At 37.2% G+C, this 18,298-nt stretch overlaps 1 protein-coding gene across 6 annotated transcripts in view; it reads right to left on the reverse strand.

The window, feature by feature from the left end:
* Nucleotides 1-664: 664 nt before the first annotated feature.
* Nucleotides 665-18,298, reverse strand: part of LOC6050980 (fibulin-1) — a 33,782-nt gene continuing 16,148 nt past the window's right edge. For 3 of the 6 annotated variants that reach the window (XM_038254790.1, XM_038254789.1, XM_038254791.1), the window contains 15 exons: nt 16,073-16,329; nt 11,317-11,476; nt 10,997-11,171; nt 10,556-10,752; nt 10,249-10,398; nt 9,924-10,026; nt 9,698-9,771; nt 5,921-6,049; nt 5,701-5,841; nt 5,298-5,624; nt 4,949-5,086; nt 1,772-2,284; nt 1,556-1,685; nt 1,127-1,363; nt 665-1,026 (listed from right to left, as the gene is read on the reverse strand). In XM_038254790.1, coding sequence (XP_038110718.1) covers nt 864-1,026; nt 1,127-1,363; nt 1,556-1,685; nt 1,772-2,284; nt 4,949-5,086; nt 5,298-5,624; nt 5,701-5,841; nt 5,921-6,049; nt 9,698-9,771; nt 9,924-10,026; nt 10,249-10,398; nt 10,556-10,752; nt 10,997-11,171; nt 11,317-11,476; nt 16,073-16,329 — 2,894 coding nt within the window. In that variant the 3' untranslated portion in view covers nt 665-863. The remainder of the gene's footprint in view (nt 1,027-1,126; nt 1,364-1,555; nt 1,686-1,771; nt 2,285-4,948; nt 5,087-5,297; nt 5,625-5,700; nt 5,842-5,920; nt 6,050-9,697; nt 9,772-9,923; nt 10,027-10,248; nt 10,399-10,555; nt 10,753-10,996; nt 11,172-11,316; nt 11,477-16,072; nt 16,330-18,298) is intronic. The other 3 variants (XM_038254792.1, XM_038254793.1, XM_038254794.1) reach the window with 3 other exon arrangements.

Below are 18,298 nucleotides of genomic sequence, written 5' to 3' on the forward strand. Positions count from 1 at the left end.
TTTTATCTTTCTGTGTGTGTGTCTGTGTTCGCACCCCGGCAAGTTTATCAAATCAAATATAAATTTTCGAAATGTCACAAGCTCTCGAAGCGCGCAGGAAAGGGGTTCAACAGGGTGCTGTATACATACTAAGGAATGCCTTCATGACTTGAGGGATTTGCTGCTTTCGCTTTTTTTCTAAGGGATGCAGCACTTCGTTCAGCACCAGGTTCAGCAGCACTTCGTTTACATGTTGGGAGAAAAAGATTAAATAACACGGATGCTTTCGCTTTCGTGATGGTTGCTCGTTGCCCCTTGGATGGCCCTCTTGGGAGATTGTTTATGAGCTTCCAGCGTGGTTTAAATCTAATTACATGTGACAGATCGTTAAATGAACGTTTTTTCTCGTTTGTCTTCTGCTTGAACGGAAATTGTTTGTCGAGATGGATAGAAACACTTAATCCCATTGGGAGGCAGATTTGCATCCAAAATACGATTTTTAAAACATGATCCTCAATTATTCATCAGTAATTCAACTTCATGACAATTAGCAGTCCTAATTCGGTAAGGGTTACTATAACACTTTTCTCAAATCAATTAAAAAAGAATAATACCTTTTTATTTCGATTAAACCTTAAGAATAATAGACATGACAAATTTAAGTAAAATTAAACACCAAGTTCTCCAATTAATCAACTCCCACACAGGCAGCTGAAAACATAAAGCGATGCTCCATAAAAATGGTAATGAATCAAACATAACGAAAGAAACACAGAATCCCCCAAAGCGCTGCACTGGCCGGTGGGCCACGTTGAGCTTTTATTTTGTACGACAACAGTAAAAAGGAGCACCACCCGACATCGCACTCGACTCGACTCGACTCATTAGAATTCATATGCTGAAATCATCAGAAACAGCTTGGCAATATTGGATCCGTACGGTTGGCCGTCCTTGAACACCGTCATGCTCAGCTCGAGCTCAATGTCCTGCGGCCCTTCGATGCTCTTGACCAGGTTCAGCAGCACTTCGTTGGACAGTTTGTTCAAGCTGTGTTGATGTGGGGGTGGGAGAAGAGGAAGAACGCAAGAACAGAACACATGTGGCAATAAGAAAACGGAGCACTAAATTCGGCGGAGGTGGTTTTTACCTGAAAAAGCGCTGATCCACCGGTCGGACGTTCGGTGGGGCATCAACCGAGAGCAGCTTCAGATCAAAGTCGATTGCCTCGTACCACGCCGGTCCTCGCAGGTTGAACAGGGCACGTCCCGACGGAGGCACCGGCATGTTCGAGACCAGCGTTATGAAATTGTACGAGTAGGACGTTGGCTTCCGCAGACACTCGGTGTCCCCCGGGTTGCAGTATTTGGTGGTCCGTCTGCAGCGACTGTACGTTACGAGAAATGGTGCAAGATAAGTACCGTGAAATTGGGCCACACGAAATTGAATTAATTTCTTCACGACAATTCCAGCTCAAGGTGCGTAAGCACATGTTCTATGATTGTGACACGTAAATGTTTCCTACTTGAGGTGGAATTGAGTGCGACAAAATTTCGCAAATGACACTACTTGCACATACTTGGACCTATCGGGGTCGATTTCGTATTCGTGCGGGCAGTTTATGCGGGTACACCGGTAACTGCCTCGGATGTTGGTACAGATCTCGTTACGACCATTACACACGTCCCGCGGCTCACACTCGTCGATATCTAAACACAGGAACGACGCAAAATATGAGCAAAACAATTAAGAAATTTATTATTCGACCATTCCCCCTCCTCCCTCACAACCTCACCTATGCAACTGCGACCGTCGTGGCCGAGCTTGTACCCCGGCGGACACCGGCAGCCGTACGAGCCCGGCGTATTCTCGCAGAACCCAACGCACAGGTTATTGGATTTGTACTCATCGCACTCGTCCACGTCGTCGCAGGTTCGGTTGTCGCTGGCCAGCTTGTAGCCCGGCTCGCAACCGCACCGGTACGAGCCCCAGTAGTTTATGCACCGCTGGTGGCACAGCCCCGGAATCTCGCTGCACTCGTCCACGTCCGTGCAGATCAGATCCTCCGGGCGGGACTTCCGGAAGCCGTCCTTGCAGTCGCACTGGTACGAGCCGACCGTGTTGATGCACTCCGAGTTCTGCGGGCACACCTTGCCCTTGTGCAGGTCGCACTCGTTCACGTCCTCGCACCGGTGGTTCCGGCCGATTATGTGCCCCGCCGGACACAGACACACGTAGCCGCCGCGCTTGTTCTTGCACACCTGGTCCGGGCCGCACTTGGCCTCCCCGGTTAGGCACTCGTCCACGTCTACATAGAGAGAAAGAGGACATTACAATCCATTAACATTTCCAGATCGATATCTTTTGGTGGCAATTTTTTGAGTTTTTTTTTAGTTTTCCAGTAAAGAATTTGACTACGACAAGGATTCGTATAGCTAAGATTTTCGTCTCTGTGGTTTAAACAAGAATAATTTTTCAATTCAATTTTTATTTTTCGAGATAGCATGTTACAATCTTGTTTCTTTTGTGCTTGTATAGAGATTTGGATTTTCCTTACAACTAATAATGTTTCAGATACTGACTTGGTAGCATAGAAATTGTGTGATTCAAATCTTCAAATCTAGGAAAAGGGTGATAAAAAAAACCTAAAGAAATCTATAACTGTTGAACAAGAAAAAAAAATATGAAAAATCATTTAATTTTCCAGAAAAGCATTGAGGTTTCTGCTGATTTTGCAATGGTTACCTTTCCCCTTTCCGCGTTTTTGTTGAAATATCAAAAAAACTTTTATTTTTTAGAAACAATAAAAATGTTGGAAGTTTTATCAGTAACATATTTTTGTTATCTTTCAATGCAAAAAATGATAATCATATTGTAACACTGAAAATATTGTAGTTTTAACGAGCTTAAACCTATTAGAGGTTGGAATAAAAGTAAAAATATAAACTGTTGTAGAGATGAATTTTTTTTCCTTTCATGTTTAATTCAAAGTACAATTTTTTTGTCAAAATAAAAAAAAAGGAAAAAAATCAAAATTTAAAATGAATACAAACTGTAACAATTTCAACTCTATTTCTTAGAATAAAAACTGTCTTCTTATTGATAACAATTTATTAAGGGCTGCCCAATAAGTCTTCATGTTTCATGCAACGATGTTTCGAAAATGATTTAATTGTTTTGATTTTGCAATTAAAAAAACAAACCTTCAGCAAAATTTTCCCATCTCACTGAAAAAATATGATTGTTTTAAATTTTCCCTGTTTTTTTCAAAATGGCTTAAATAGTATTATTTGCCCTTTTCAAGATTTTTTTTGTCCGATACAGGGGCTCAGAATTTTCTGAAAACTGAATATTTATTTGAATCATCTTTTTACAATCCATTTTTGAGAAACAATAATTAAAACGTGTTTTAACAAATTTTTGAATACTCTTTTTTATCACACTTAGACCTTAAGTAGAGAACAGTTACAAAAATAGTAAATTATGCAACACGTTGCAAAAAGAGGTTTTTTTCGGCACGAGTCGTACATTTATCCAACGAGGTTCACCGAGTTGGATAAATACGAAGAGTGCTGAAAAATTCAAGTTTTGCAACGAGTTCCATACATAATTTTTTGCAATTCCAAAAAACACACACTGAGTGAAGTTTTATGTCAAATTTTTATGTATTTTGTCAATAAATCGTTTAAATCAAAAACATGTTGAAAAGTGTTACTTTTTTTTTGCTGAAAAGTAGAACAGGAAAAGTAAGTAGTTTCACGACGGAATTGCAAAAAATATACGACGGAAAGTTGAACTTTTCAGCACTTGTTTCAAAAAGTAACACTTTTAAACATTTTTTGATTAAAACGATTTATTGACCAAATACATGAAAATTTGACATAAAATTTCACTCAGTGTGTGTTTTTTAGAATTGCAAAAAATGTTGTATGGAACTCGTTGCAAAACTTGATTTTTTCAGCACTCTTCGTATTTATCCAACTCGGTGAACCTCGTTGGATAAATGTACGACTCGTGCTGAAAAAATCCTCTTTTTACAACTTGTTGCATAACCTACTATTTCAGAGTTCTTAAACATTTTAAGACAATCTAGCCCAGATTAAAAAAATGTTCAAGTTATTAAAAATTCGAAGGACCCGATGAATTTTTGCTTATTTTTCAATGAGTTAGTTACAAATACTTTTTTTATTTTTTGAAGTTAATGTCCCTCGACTTTGGCCTAAATCATGGCTAGGAGAGCTAAAAATAAAAAAAAGTCAAAAAAAAATCATTTCAAGTCAGGGTTTCAAGAATTGAATGAAAAAATGTTTTAAAGTGCATTATAAGCCGGTCTAATTGTTTTGCAATCATAAGTTTTCAAAATATCTAAGTATTCTAGCTAAAAAACTCATTGAACATCGGTATTAAAAAAATCAAAATATTGTTGAGCCTGAAAAATGTATTTTAAGTAGTTTTTTCTTTAAATAAAACTTGTAATTCCATAAAAAAATTGAAGTTTGAATAAGAGGAAGGAGACACTTGAAATCACCTGCTGATTGCTAATCAGATCAATAGAATCATGAAGCACAAATTAAATTTTTTGATATTGTTGGACTCATCTATCTAAAGAAAAATGAAGATTATGGTAAAAACGATATAAATCAACATTTACAATATCAATAAATGCTATTTATATTGTCCAAAAATAAAATTGAAAGTTTTATGAAAATAAGATCATTTTTTCCAATTCCTATGATTTTTTTCCTCGGAAATTTCATCCCTACAGCGAGAAAAGCAGAGGGTCCATTTTGCCCTGGGGGTGCATATTACCCCTTCTCCCCTTACATTCTCAACTTATAATAATCCTAACAACCGAAGTTTCGAATTTCACCACTGAGCCCCTCTGAAATAACCCATGCAAAAATGCTTCGTATCCGCCTCACAGTTTCATCATTATCACCTCCGCAGGTTTGTTGGAAAACATCAAACTCACCCAAACATTCCGTTCCGTCGTTGTTGGCGGTAAAGCCGTTGGGGCAGATCAGCAAATCGTGGCACCGGTACGACCCATTACCGTTTACACACCGCTGGTTGGGGCGACACACATTTTCCCGCGCACATTCGTCAATGTCTGTGTTGGTTTTGAACGAGGGGATGATTAAAGAAAATTTATGAAAATATGTTCACAGGCTGAAAGAACTAAACTAAATGAAGGCAGATTTTGGGTTAAGTTTTATTTTTCAAGGGTTTATGGCTACAAGATCCAGTGGGAGCGTTATTCGGAAAAATAATTGAATTAGTTTCGTGGACTTTAAAAGGAAAGTAACTGTCAACTTTCTTACCAACGCAAGCCCCAAGGGCGTTTCGCTCGAAACCGATTCCACACGACCCCAGGTAGCGGTTATATTCAACCTGTTGGCCCTGGTTGGTCGGTTGATACACCGGACCGTACTGTGGCTGCGTCCTGGGTGGTTGCGTGTAATAAACAGGACGAGGAGTGGAAGTTGTAGTGGTTGTGGTGATGATGCTGTTGCCGGTCGTGGTTTGACTGCTTACGACGACGGCCGGGGCATACCTGGACCTTTGCCGACATCGGAACGATCCCTTCGTGTTGAAGCACTCGTACGGGGCCATACAGTTGTGACGTCCCAGGGCGCACTCGTCATCGTCTGTTGAGAAAGGCAGCGAAAAAAAAGCGTCGTTGAGATGTGACGTCAGTCCCTCTTTTACCCTTCACCGACTTACCGTCGCAGTTTCCGGTTTCGGCGTTCAACGTGTAACCGGTGCCACAGCTCTGCAACCGGATGCACGTGTACGACCCTATCGTGTTGTCACACCGTTGGCTCTCCAGACACTCGTGAGCGTTTATCTGGCACTCGTTGATATCTGAGAGCAGGAAACATAAAGCGAATAAAAGATCTCATTAAGCGGCGGTTCGCTGTTTGACGTGTTAGTTTGCACTCACCCATGCACGCATTGGTCACCTGGTCAAGCATGAAGCCAATCTTGCAATCGCACCGAAAACCGCCAATTTCATTCGTGCACACCTGGTTGCTGTCACAGGCGTACTTGTCCGCGGAGCACTCGTCAATATCTGTGATGAAAAAATAAATGCATATCGTGGTAAATAACGTCGAGTTGCAAAATGTTATTTGAAAAAATCAACAAAACTTTTTTAAGGAAGAATAAATCATATTTTTTTATCATGAACAAGCAAGTGTTTCAACAAGCTAGCTAAATCTATGCTTGGGAACAAGAATAAATTGATCTCAGTTGGAAGGTTTCTCCAAATTTGTGATTCATTTAAATGAAACACAAATTGATTCTAATAAACAAGCAATTAAAAGATATTTTTAAACCATTATTTCTACCATTGCCATGACTTTCCAATCAAAGATCAAACAAAAAAGGGTTCAGCTGTGTATAAAAAGCTATTAGCTTATTCATATATTTTTGATTATTTTTTGTAATCTAAACATATGATTGGCAGTCAAACTTCTTACAATGTAAATTGTTCATGTATTAGTTATCATAGGTGTTCTTTACCAATAACACAGTTCAACAAAAAATCAAATGTTTCTTGTCTCTAAGACGAGTATATGTGTTCCTAATAATTTTGCCTGCTGAATCCGAATCCGGGTCCAGAATTGCTCCAAATGGTCCCAATTTTGAGATACACTCGTTTGAAATGTTAGTTTAGGACAAAATTAGCTACTTTGTCGACTATTTTACAAAAGAACTATTGAATAAACAACTAAACCAGTACATGTATCTTATAGTTCACGTTTTTCTCTTTCTGAAACACCCCTGGTTTTAAAAATTTGATTGTTTCTACGCATATTTATAGCCATTTTTAAATTATATTTTCAGTTTGTTCTCATTCAAGTTTTTCCAACTTGCATGCAAGTCAAATTATGCTGGGAAATCAATAATAAAAATCAAAAATGTTTTGCAGAACGTTAAATAAGTTCAACTCGGTAATCTAATTGATCATATTTCATGTAATTTTGTCTGCTGAATCCATTCCCATCATTAGATTTTTTCAAAAAGGTCAGGTTTTTGAGTAAAAATTGATTTTTTGATGATTTTTCAAAATAAAATCAATTTTATGCAAAAGTATGACTCAGAGATGACTAAATGTCGATGTCTCGTCAGTCTAATTGATCATTTTTTATGTATTTTTGTCTGCTAAATCCATTCCCATCATTCGATTTTTTTCAAAAAGGTCGGCTGTTTGATTAAATATAGAGTTTTCGATGATTTTTTCAAAATAAAATCTATTTTATGAGGAATTCTCCTTGAAATCGGCCGATATCGACCATTTTTATTTATTATATTTTTTGATTTGGCTCAAACTTTGTGTGGGCCTTCCCTATGACCAAAGAAGCTATGTTGTGCCATTGGTTCACCCATACAAGTCTCCATACAATTTTTTCTGATCAATTTGGTGTCCTGGGCAAAGTTGTAGGTATTCTTGAGGACTATTGAGAAAAAATAGGTACACGAAAAAATTGCCGATTTTTTTTTAAACTTTTTTTTCACAAAAACTCAAATTCCCAAAATACGTATTTTTTTATTTTCGAGATTTTTTATATGTTTTAGAGGACAAAAAACCCCATTTTTGAGCCATAGAGAAGTATGGTCAAAAAATCTGCCGGCGAGTTATGAATTTTTTGAAAGGCAGTGATTTTTGGAAAAAAACGAAATTTCATACAAAACAAAATTTGACCTGATTTTTTTTTAATAATCGACAAAGCAGCTAATTTTGGCCTGAACTAACATTTCAAACGGGTGTATCTCAAAATTGGGACCATTTGTAGCAATTCTATTAGGAACACATATACTCGTCTCAGAGACAAAATCTTGTTGGACTGTGTAATTGTTTATTTTGAGAGGACACAAATCTGCAAAAATGATTTGTTTTATTTTGCTATTCAACATCAAAATGGCAGAAAAATAAAAAGAAACGCGAAAATTAAACACATCGTTTCACCGAATAGACGTTTCGCTGAAGGTGATTTCACCGAACGGGACGTTTCCCGAATAGACATTTCGCCGAAAAATATTTTTAAATTTAAAATCATAGGGATGACTTGTATTTATTTTTGACTGAATATAACATTACATTTTTTTTGATAAATATTAGAACTGCACCTCATCATTTTTGAATTTAAATAAAACCTCACAGAAAAAAATAAAAATTGATAGTTTATACATGATGCAATAAAGAAAATTGGTTAGAAAACACACTTAATATTCAAAGAACTGGGCATGTTAGAAAGAATGACAAAACTCATAGATTTATTTTAACTTTTAACAATTGATTTTTTAACCTGGTTCATGTTCGAATGAATATAAATCTCAAAACCCAATTTTTATTTAAACGAGTTATTTAACATAAACTGATTATTTTGGCAGTGCGTGGCCGAATGGTTACGCTGTCCGCGTTGTAAGCGGATGATTCAGGGTTCGATTCCCATCTGCTGCAACCTTCCATCGGATGAGGAAGTAAAATGTCGGCCCCGGCCTTGGTTGTTAGGCTGTTAAGTCATTCCAGGTGTAGGAGTCGTCTCCATGCCGTAAGTACAAACAACACACCAAACCAAGCCTACTCCGGTGGAATCGCTGGCGGCGGTTGGACTCGCAATCCAAAGGTCGTCAGTTCAAACACTGGGGTGGATGGTTCCTTGGAGTAAAAAGAGGTTTGGGTGCTCTCCCCATTCAAGCCTTCGGACTCCTAGGTTCGAGCAGAAACTTGCAATAGAGACCACAAAAGACCCGGGGGTCGTTAATGTGGATGGTTTGTTTTTTTGTTGATTATTTTGAAAGCAATGTAAATCATTTTTTAACTTGGGCATGGTGGAAAAAATAAAAAAAATAATTAAAGATTTTTTTTTTCGCAAACCAATATATTTTCAAATTACTGATTATTTTGAAAATAATGGAAATCATCTTTCAAATTGAGCATATTGGAAAAAATGGAAATAAAAAATAAATTTAAGGAATATAATTTTTAAGCAAACCAATTTATTTTCAAATAACTGGTCTTGATGAAAAAAGTTCAAACATTCCCAGAAAAGAATAAAACTAATAGTTGAAAAGTCGAAAAAATAGTTCAGAATAAAAAAACTATAGAACATTTTTTGTTGATAAACCAATTGGTTTTTGGTCATGTTGGAAAAAAAATGCCAAAAACTCCCAGAAATAAATAATTGGCAATTCTCTGCCAAATCACATGAAATCGGAAAAAAGTTGTCCCGTGAATTCTACATTAAGTCCTTTAACACCAAATTTCCATATCATCACCATTTCAGACTACAAAAATTAAAAAAAAAACACGTCTTGTTTAAATTTTCAAAAAATTAAAGGGGTCATACAGAACCTCCGTAGCGAGATATTGAAAAATGGACCTCGGATTCGTGATCAGGTACAAAAGTTACTCCTAAAGACAGAATTTCACGCAAATCGAAGAGGATTCGGGTCAACTTATCCGATTTCGTGTGAGTTGGTGGAGAATTACCCACAAGAATGACCAAATTCCCCGAACGAAATCTCATGTCAATGATGGAAGTCGTCACCTTAAAGTAAAAGACTTTGTCCACATAATAGATCAATTGAATTGAACACTTCCAAACCTCACAGCTAAATTAATTTCATTTCCTGCATAAAACAGAAAACCAAACCTCACAAATGATCAATTCAGTGGGTCACACAAACACACATAAAACCATGAAAATCTCACCTACACACTGGTCGTTGTGACGCCGGAAGCCTGGTGCACAGGATTCGACTTTCTTCTTCGGAGCAGGTGTCGGACTGTAAAACACGTGAGTCAGAGAATGAAGAAGAGTTGAAACAAAATGCTCCATACATGTTGCGGCGGTTCATTCGCCGGAAACCTCATCAATTAAATTGACTCTGGCTGATCGAACCTCCGCCGGGGTGGGTTGAGGTGTTGCATTACTCACAGTGGGTAGTTTTTCACAACGGTAATACAGTCGTACGAGCCCTTAATATTGACACACTGGAAGCCCTCGTCACAGGCCGAGCTGTCCTCGCACTCGTCAATGTCTGTTTTGTGCGGGGAGAGAGAGAGAGGTGAAAAAATGGTGCCAAGAACTATCAGCTGGTTCAGGTGGAAAGCCACTTCGGAATGTATGTGTACATGAAAAGCGCCAACAGGTTTGAGTGAACAAAAAGCGAAAAAAAGTGATTGAGGTGATGATACTTGAAGGTACCTTCCGCGGGAAAAGCACGCAAAAAAGAGTAGAAAGCAGAAAAAAGGGTTCGAACCTTCGCATGACTTGCTGGCGGTGTCGTAGATGAACCCTGGCAAGCACTTTCCCACCGCCTTGTTCTGGCAGGTGTAGTTTCCGCGCCCATTCAAGCAATGCTGGCTTTCCCTATTGCAAGCGTCAGTCAGCTCAAAGCACTCATTAATATCTGAACGGTGAACATGGAGAGATAGACCACATTGAAACACAGTGACACAGATGTCGCTCAAATGATTGAATTGCATCGAAGCATAAATTTTGGTTGATGTAACAGAAACAAAAAAAGCGAAACGCTAGAAAAAAAAAATAGTACATTTGCAACCCACCTTCACATTTGCCAGTTTTGCGGTCATACCGAAAACCTGCCTCACATTTGACCTCCTGGATGTCCAAACATTTGTAGCTGCCCTCGACGTTCATACAAACCTGCAGCTGGGCGTCACAGGCAGCCTCGCCGGTTTCACACTCGTCAACGTCGACGCATTCGCCGTTTCGTTGGTCCTTCTCGTAACCGATGCGACAGCTGTTGGAAGGAGATGAATGAACTTCAGCACCTTACTGACCCAATTAATGGCAACATTTTCCCAGATAATTTAAGCATAAGTTATGGCACGATTGCTGATCGAGCACGTAGAGCATTCTTTTCGTTTAACTGACTTAATTTTGATGATTTCCAAAAATGTTTTTAATCTTTGAAAGAAAATTAACTTTCAAAACTGCACATCAGCGTCGACCCAGCAAATCTACAAAATCTCCCTCTTACTTACTCCGACAGTGTGTTATCCAACGGGATCTCGTTCTCGTCCTCGGACGTAATTTGGGCGCATGTCTTCCTGTCGTCCATCAGCGTGTAGCTCGGGTAACACTTGCATACGTACGACCCGGCAACCGTGTTCTCGCAGATTTGCGAGCACAGATTATCAAAGCGGCCGCATAAATTGTCTGGCAAACCAACAAAAAAAAACAGCAAAAAAGTGCATTCAAAATTGTAACTCAAAGAAATGCAATAAAACAAACAATCTAGCGGCAACATGCAATAACGGTCCAATTTCGCGAGACAACCCTTCCCCACCCCCAAAAAACTCACTTTCGTCATCCTCGTTCAGGATGAACGTGTCCTGCTTGATGTCTTTGCAGCATCCGTCGTACACCTCGTCCCAGGGGCTGCCGAACGCGAACGGATCTACCGAGCACTTGCTCGAGCTGGAGCCGACCACCAGGCCAATCTTGCACGCCTCGCAGCAGTCCTACGGGAAGATAAAGGGACCGGTGGATTTAGAGATTTGGAGATATGTTCTGCGAGTAGGGTGACGATAATCTTCAAAAATTAAACCCAAATTGTTTGAATGTTCAAAAGTAATTATCATTCCCTACAATATTCTTGCATAAAAAAAAAAATAATAAAAGATTTCTGTACCGCATCGCATATTAAAAACTTATTTCAGGAATAGCAGGGTAGTGATCAGAATAACTTAATTAAAATGAAATGAGTATAAATTAAATCTTCCAAAATAACTCTTGATAAACAAATATATTTTAATGTCTATTTTTTTATGAATTTCATACAATTCGTTGATTTTTCACTATGCATTATTTGTGGTTAATAGAGAGTGACAAGCGGGAATTCCCGGGAATAATTTCCCGGGAAATCGACCATTTTTGGACCTCTCGTTTCCCGGGAAATTTGGTCGAGAGTCCCGGGAAATCGTATAATTATAAATATCGGAGCAAAACTTTATAAAATAATCAGAAAAACATTCGAAAAATTTAAAATGGTTCAAAACATTGGATGTTGACTTGTCAAATGTTCCAATTACTAAAATTGAGAGAAAAAATGTAAACTCGAAATTTTATCTTAAAGCATACTTAGCAGTTACATCATTATTAAGTCTTTTTTATTATTATTTGTAATAGAAAAAACCTTTTTCTAAAAGTTCAATTTCCATATCCTCTCTCGAGCATAGCAATTTCATTTTTGATGTTAATAAGTCATGTGATGTTTCGCATCAACCTCAATATTAGAATATATTTTGGAAGAGAAATCTCTGGCAATTTGTAAAGATGGCCCTTTGTTAAGGTCCGCCAATTGTGAACATTCGGGTTTTCCTGATAAATGTAAATATTTCTTCAATGAATATTTTCAGTTGACCTTGAAAAAGAAAAAAAAACAATTTCAATTGTTGTTTTGAGTTGTTATGTAACATTTTGCAAAAATCCCGATACTGGGAAATAATATATTTGCTTTTTTTTACTTCACAAAAACCTAATGACAATGCAACAAACTTGTGCAAATTTTGAAAAATCACTCTGTGCAAATTAAGACTCGTAAATATTTTAAACTACAATTTTGAGTCCCAAAAAGCTCAAAAAACGATCTTGTATTTGCAGATTAGACAAAAATCTAAAGGTTGAAATAGTTTCTTGAAATAATGAGACTACTTAAATAAACGTTTCTTTTAATAAGTATGAATGAATTGTTACTGAATTCATTGTAAAGAAAAAAAATTATGACCTTTCCCTTTTAAATTGTTAGCACTATTGGTATACTAAAAAAAACTCCCGGGTCACGGGAATTCCCGGGAAATGGCCAAATTAAACTCTCGATTCCCGGGAAATTCAAAATCTCGAGAATCGTCACCCTCTATTTGTGGTTACTTTTTTCACATAGAATTGGATGTCAATTTCAAATCATCAGCAAATGTATTGATAGGCAAATGCAAAAGTTCCCAAAATGCAATGTAAGTATTCTCATAAATTTACACAACTTATATTTAAAAAAGGCAAAATAATTCGATTTCGACTTTTGAAATACTAATTTTTAAAATGGCAAGAATATTTCATTGTTGATAATCTAAAACAAAATTAAAGAATCAAAACAGATCTTGTTATTCGACTTTTTATAACTAAAAGTTGAATTCCCAAACCTCGTATTTTTTTTCGCAATTTGTTTGCCATTGGCGTTTTTTCAGAAGCCACTGTGATTTTGTAATTTTTAATCATTGCAATATGATAAAAATATGTATTTAAGATCATTTTATAAAGTTTGGCTAATTTTAATATCACAAATTCAAAAAAAAAGAGTAAGACAATTTTAACATTGAAAATTGAACCAATAGCCGCTATTTGAAAAATAAGGGCTTTTTTGGTGACACTGAGGAAACCAAATTTTTCACATTTTTTTTTGTTTAATAGGCTTAATCGCAGCAAACAGCAATCAGACCAAAAAAGTCGAAAACATTAGATAGTTTTCTCAGCTTCTAAAAAATATTGTTTTTGCAATTCCGACTAAAAAAAATTAACTTCTTCTGTTGTCATTCTCGAACGACAAAATGGCCTCTATCCCTCGACCAAAATTGCGAAAAAGAAATTTACTAGATTTCTTCAGCACTAGTCGTAAATTGTTAAAGCTACTATTGCAAAGACTTCATACTTTCATCAAATATTTTCATATTGCAATAAAATAATAAAAAATAATTCAAGATTTGATTTGGCAACTCAAAATTAGTTTGGAAAAAACTACGTTTTTTTAGTGCACTACTTTATGACACCATTTTGAACTTTGGCACATAAGATGCCGTGTTTAGCCCTTTAAATCATATTAACATTCAACAAAATTGACACAAAACATTTAGTGTTTAAAAGTCCAATAAAACATTCGGGATTATTTTCCCTGGGACCATTTTTTTCTAAAAAGTTCAAATCATAACTATCAACTTTGCTGCAGACACCAACTCGATGAGAAAAATTATTCTCAAGACACAGATCTTTGAATATTTTCATGACCATTTTTATAACTCGGCCCGTAAAATTTTATGAAGATTTGTTTAAATAAAATAAATAAGCACCCTCAGCATGCATGGAAAAATTCCATTAAAAAATACACGACTACAAATTTCTAAAAAAAAATGCGAGGATCACAAGTACGCACTGAAATACAAATCCAAATTTTATGTGACACAATTAAGCAATTCTAATTTTCATGTTCAGAAAGTTTATGTGTTTCTAGTAAAATTTTGCCTGTTGAATCCGAGTCTAGGTTAATAATTGCTTCAAATGGTCCCAAATTTTAGATGCACCCGTTTGAAATGTTAGTTTAGGTCAAAATAAGCTACATTGGCGACTATTTTACAAAAGAACTTTTGATTAAAAAACTAAACCCATACATGTATCTTAAAGTTCACTTTTCTGAAACACCCCTGGTATTTAAAATTTGATTGTTTCTATTTATAGTTTCAGTAAGTTCTCATTCAAGTTTTTCCAAGTTGCATGCAAGTCGAGTTCTGCAATAAAGATAAAAAAACGCTTTGTAGAACACCAAATAAGTTTGTCTCGGCAATCTCGGTCTGGTTTTTGAGTAAACATAGGATTTACGATGATTTTTTTTCAAATAACATCTTTTTTATGTTAAAGTATGACTCAGAGATGGCACAATATCGATGTCTCGTCAGTCTGATTGATCAATTCATGTAAAACAATGTAAATGGGCCCATAGGGATATGTAAACAAGCAGTCTGTCCTGCTTACGTCAGTGGCAGTTGAATTGAAAATAAGTTACAGTCATCCCACATATTCGGAACGGTTTCCAGATCGGCCAGTGTTCAAAAAATCATAGCAAATCGATAATTGAACTTAATGATTCGCTTTTACCTTCATTTAAAAGCTTTTCTTGTGATCTTTCGAATGCTGTATCGAACATCTGCAAATTTTAACTTTTATATGAAGTTTTTGATGAATTACTTTGACCCTTGAAATCTACAAATTCGGAACACTTTTTTCTTACGAATGTAAACAAACTTTGGATCCCTCCAGGAGTACATATTTATTACCAAATAATGACTTCACACACTGAAACCAATGAAACTCAAGCTTTGTGATGTTTTATAAATGGTTTGATAACTTTTTTTGTGAAAATATCAGTTAAATTCAGGTGTTCCACAATTGTGGGAGGCACAATAACATCCCACAATTATGAAACAGGCTATTTGGAGGCAGTGTTTTGCTGCTCTGGACAAAATTGTCTTGGAATGAAGTTTTTTGTTCAAAAAGTACTACTAGTGAAATAGCAAGATAATGTCCAAATGAAGGTTCTAAAAATAGTAAGGTCGACAGAAAAGCTACTTTTGGCATGCTATTGACAAATTATCATAAAAGTGTTCCGAAATTGTGGGTGTTCCGAATATGTGGGATGACTGTAGCTAGAATGCTTGTATACAAATCCACATTGCAATTTATATTGTTTTGCTGTTTGCTGTGTTTATTGAACCGAAACTAATAAGAAAATTGTAAATATTGCACAAAACTGCTCTTAAATTCATCTCTCGGGTACTCGGATAGAAGTCCTGTAAGCAAATCTTTTAATTCTTTGTGGTCGAAATTGTAAACATTGAAAAGTTTCTAAGATGGTCAACCATCTTTTTTGAGATTTCGCTGCACATGTATTAGGTTTTACAGCGTGACGTCACGAGCGCACACGCACACACATTTTTACAGGGACACACGTACTAAAAATGTAAACAGTGCAGCCAAGCTGTCAAATTTCTAACCTCAAAACCGAGTCGGCGTAAAACCTAATTGTTGTTCAAAATTGGAAAAACCATGAGATTCTGATGCTGTAATATCAAAACACCGTGCGTCCCCTCATAATCGTTCTGTCTTAGTGCGTTTTATGAAGACGCATGATGTTTAACAGAAGAGTGATGCTTATGAGAAAATGTCAATTATTAATTAAATCAGCATTCATCTTTTATCATTTTTTTAAACATCTCAATTAGGTACCCCTATCACGCACCTTCCACCAGAACATGAATTTGTCTCTAAACCTCCCCCAAAGCAGACAAACTTACTGTGTAAAACTCTGACCCCGAGTGGTCGCCCTTCAGGGAGCAGCTGAGGCCCTGCCGGGCGGCAATCTGTCCGGCGGTGCACTGATAAATCTTGTGCTGCTTCGAGCAGCAGATTTCGATCGTCGACAGGCACAGCCCGCGCAGCTCACCCGGGACCAGCTCGAGTGATTTGTTGAAGCTCGAGCAGAGCCGATTCTGGGTGCCCCATTCCTCACCCTCCTGGCAGCACAGGGACAGAATCTGCTCGATGGCGATCGCTGAAACAAAGGGTTAAAAACGGGGTTAAATTTCTCTTTGACCGTTATTAGCACGTCTTTATTTTTAGAATAGCTGCATTCACTTTCATGTAGTTTGCGGAGCAAACACCCAAAAATATTCACCTTCACAATGGCTAATTTATGCAACCGACTCGAAAGCCGTTCCGAAAAAGGGAAACTTTTACGGGAAAACTCCTCCGAGTCACTCCCAGTCAAACAATGGGCCACAAACCGGAAGGTCCCAACACTTGGCCTTATCGTGACCGAAGAAGCCCCGGCGTCGGTGGTCGCAGCCGGAGCCGGGAAAACCCAAAGTCGTTCCAAGAAGCGGCGATATATCTTTTCTTGCAAAATACACACATTTCCTGACGGAACTCGCAGGCAGTGCCCACACCCTCATTAGCATAATTTTATTCCGTGAACACAATCCTGAACCCCGGCGACCCTCCAATGTTGAGGGGAAATGGTTGACCGTGTAGTAAAAGTTCGGTGGTTCCCACCATTGAGACGTGAGACCGCAAATCTTGCCCTTTTAGTTGTAATGGAAGTTGTAAATCCTGGGGTTTTTCGGTTTTCACTTTTCCGAAAAAAGCAGTAAAACTTAAATAATATTTTACGTGGAATAAACAGATTGTTGAGGAGGCATAATTAAAACACTTTTGTATTTCTGTATGATGTCAAAAACGATAAGGATAGTTGAATAAAAATCATCGAAAACTGTAAAGCAATTATTTAAAAGTTAAATAAATACCGATTACACAATTTCAGCTTGTCAATAAATCTTCTTTACAAGCTTTCTCACATGAACAGCAGTAAAACCAACATTTACAGTATTGCATTACCACCCATAATCTTGTTCTTGATAGACTTACTTTTCCGCAGCACCAGCTCCTTCTCCATCCACAAGAGAGCGACATCTCATCAGAAATCGCATAAATTCGTCCAATAGTTCAACCCGAAGGAAATTGCACATTTTTCCACCTCGTCGAAGCAGGTACTAAATTCCCATCGACCACCGAACCCCCTTCCCTCCCCGAGCAAAAAGCTCAACCAGGAAAAGCAAAAGAGCAACCGGAAATGGCAAAAGGACTTTCTCACCATCACACACAACACCGGGAGACTGCCACTTCGTGTTTTTTCTCCCCTTTTACTTCAAGTTGCATCTCTGTGACACCGCAGCAGCACGGACCACAGAACCTTAACATCATCATCACCATAATTCCCGTTTTCGTCGTCGTCGTCGTCGCCGTGTCCTCGAGTGATGGTCTTCCCCCGTTTTCAAATGGAAAGGGCGCGCGAAAAGCTCCCGCTGGAAATTGGATTGTAATAAAACATTTTCTCATCAGGTTTTTCTTTGGGAGGAAGTTGCAAAGCTTGGTGGATAAGAATCTGGCGAATTCTAAAATTACATTGTTTGATGTGAAATCATTTGATTTAATTCAGAATCTAATCCAAATTCTGACACAAATTTGAATTAAATTGTGATTAAAATTTAACTAAAAATTCTTAAAACATGTTTAGGCCGTTGCAAATATATAAAACTCTGTCAATTTCTCACGAAACTATAAACTTTTTGCATGAATTGAAAGCTTAAACATTCATCTATGTTTGGCCAATAAGGGTATTTCATCAGATGAACTCTTTAAATCATGCCAAGCGTTTTAAAAAAAATATTTTAAACCGGCATTTTAAAAATGTTAGGGGTAACTTGATCCCCCTTTCAACATTTTGAAGAAATCTTAAGCAAAATGTTTCTTATTCATCCAAACTTTTAATTTTCTGTAAGTTACAGCAATTTCACATAAAACCTGTACGTTTGTATTCAAAATATAAGAAGTTTAGTATGTAAATTATTTAAAAACATAAAATATTATTTTTTAGACCAAAATTAAGCATGTTTACAAAAGCTGGAAATTTTTGTTTACAAAACTTAAAAAAAAAAGTTCAAACTGCAGTAAGTTATGTAAAA

Source organism: Culex quinquefasciatus, chromosome 2 (genome assembly GCF_015732765.1).
Source record: "Culex quinquefasciatus strain JHB chromosome 2, VPISU_Cqui_1.0_pri_paternal, whole genome shotgun sequence".
Lineage (NCBI taxonomy): Eukaryota > Metazoa > Arthropoda > Insecta > Diptera > Culicidae > Culex > Culex quinquefasciatus.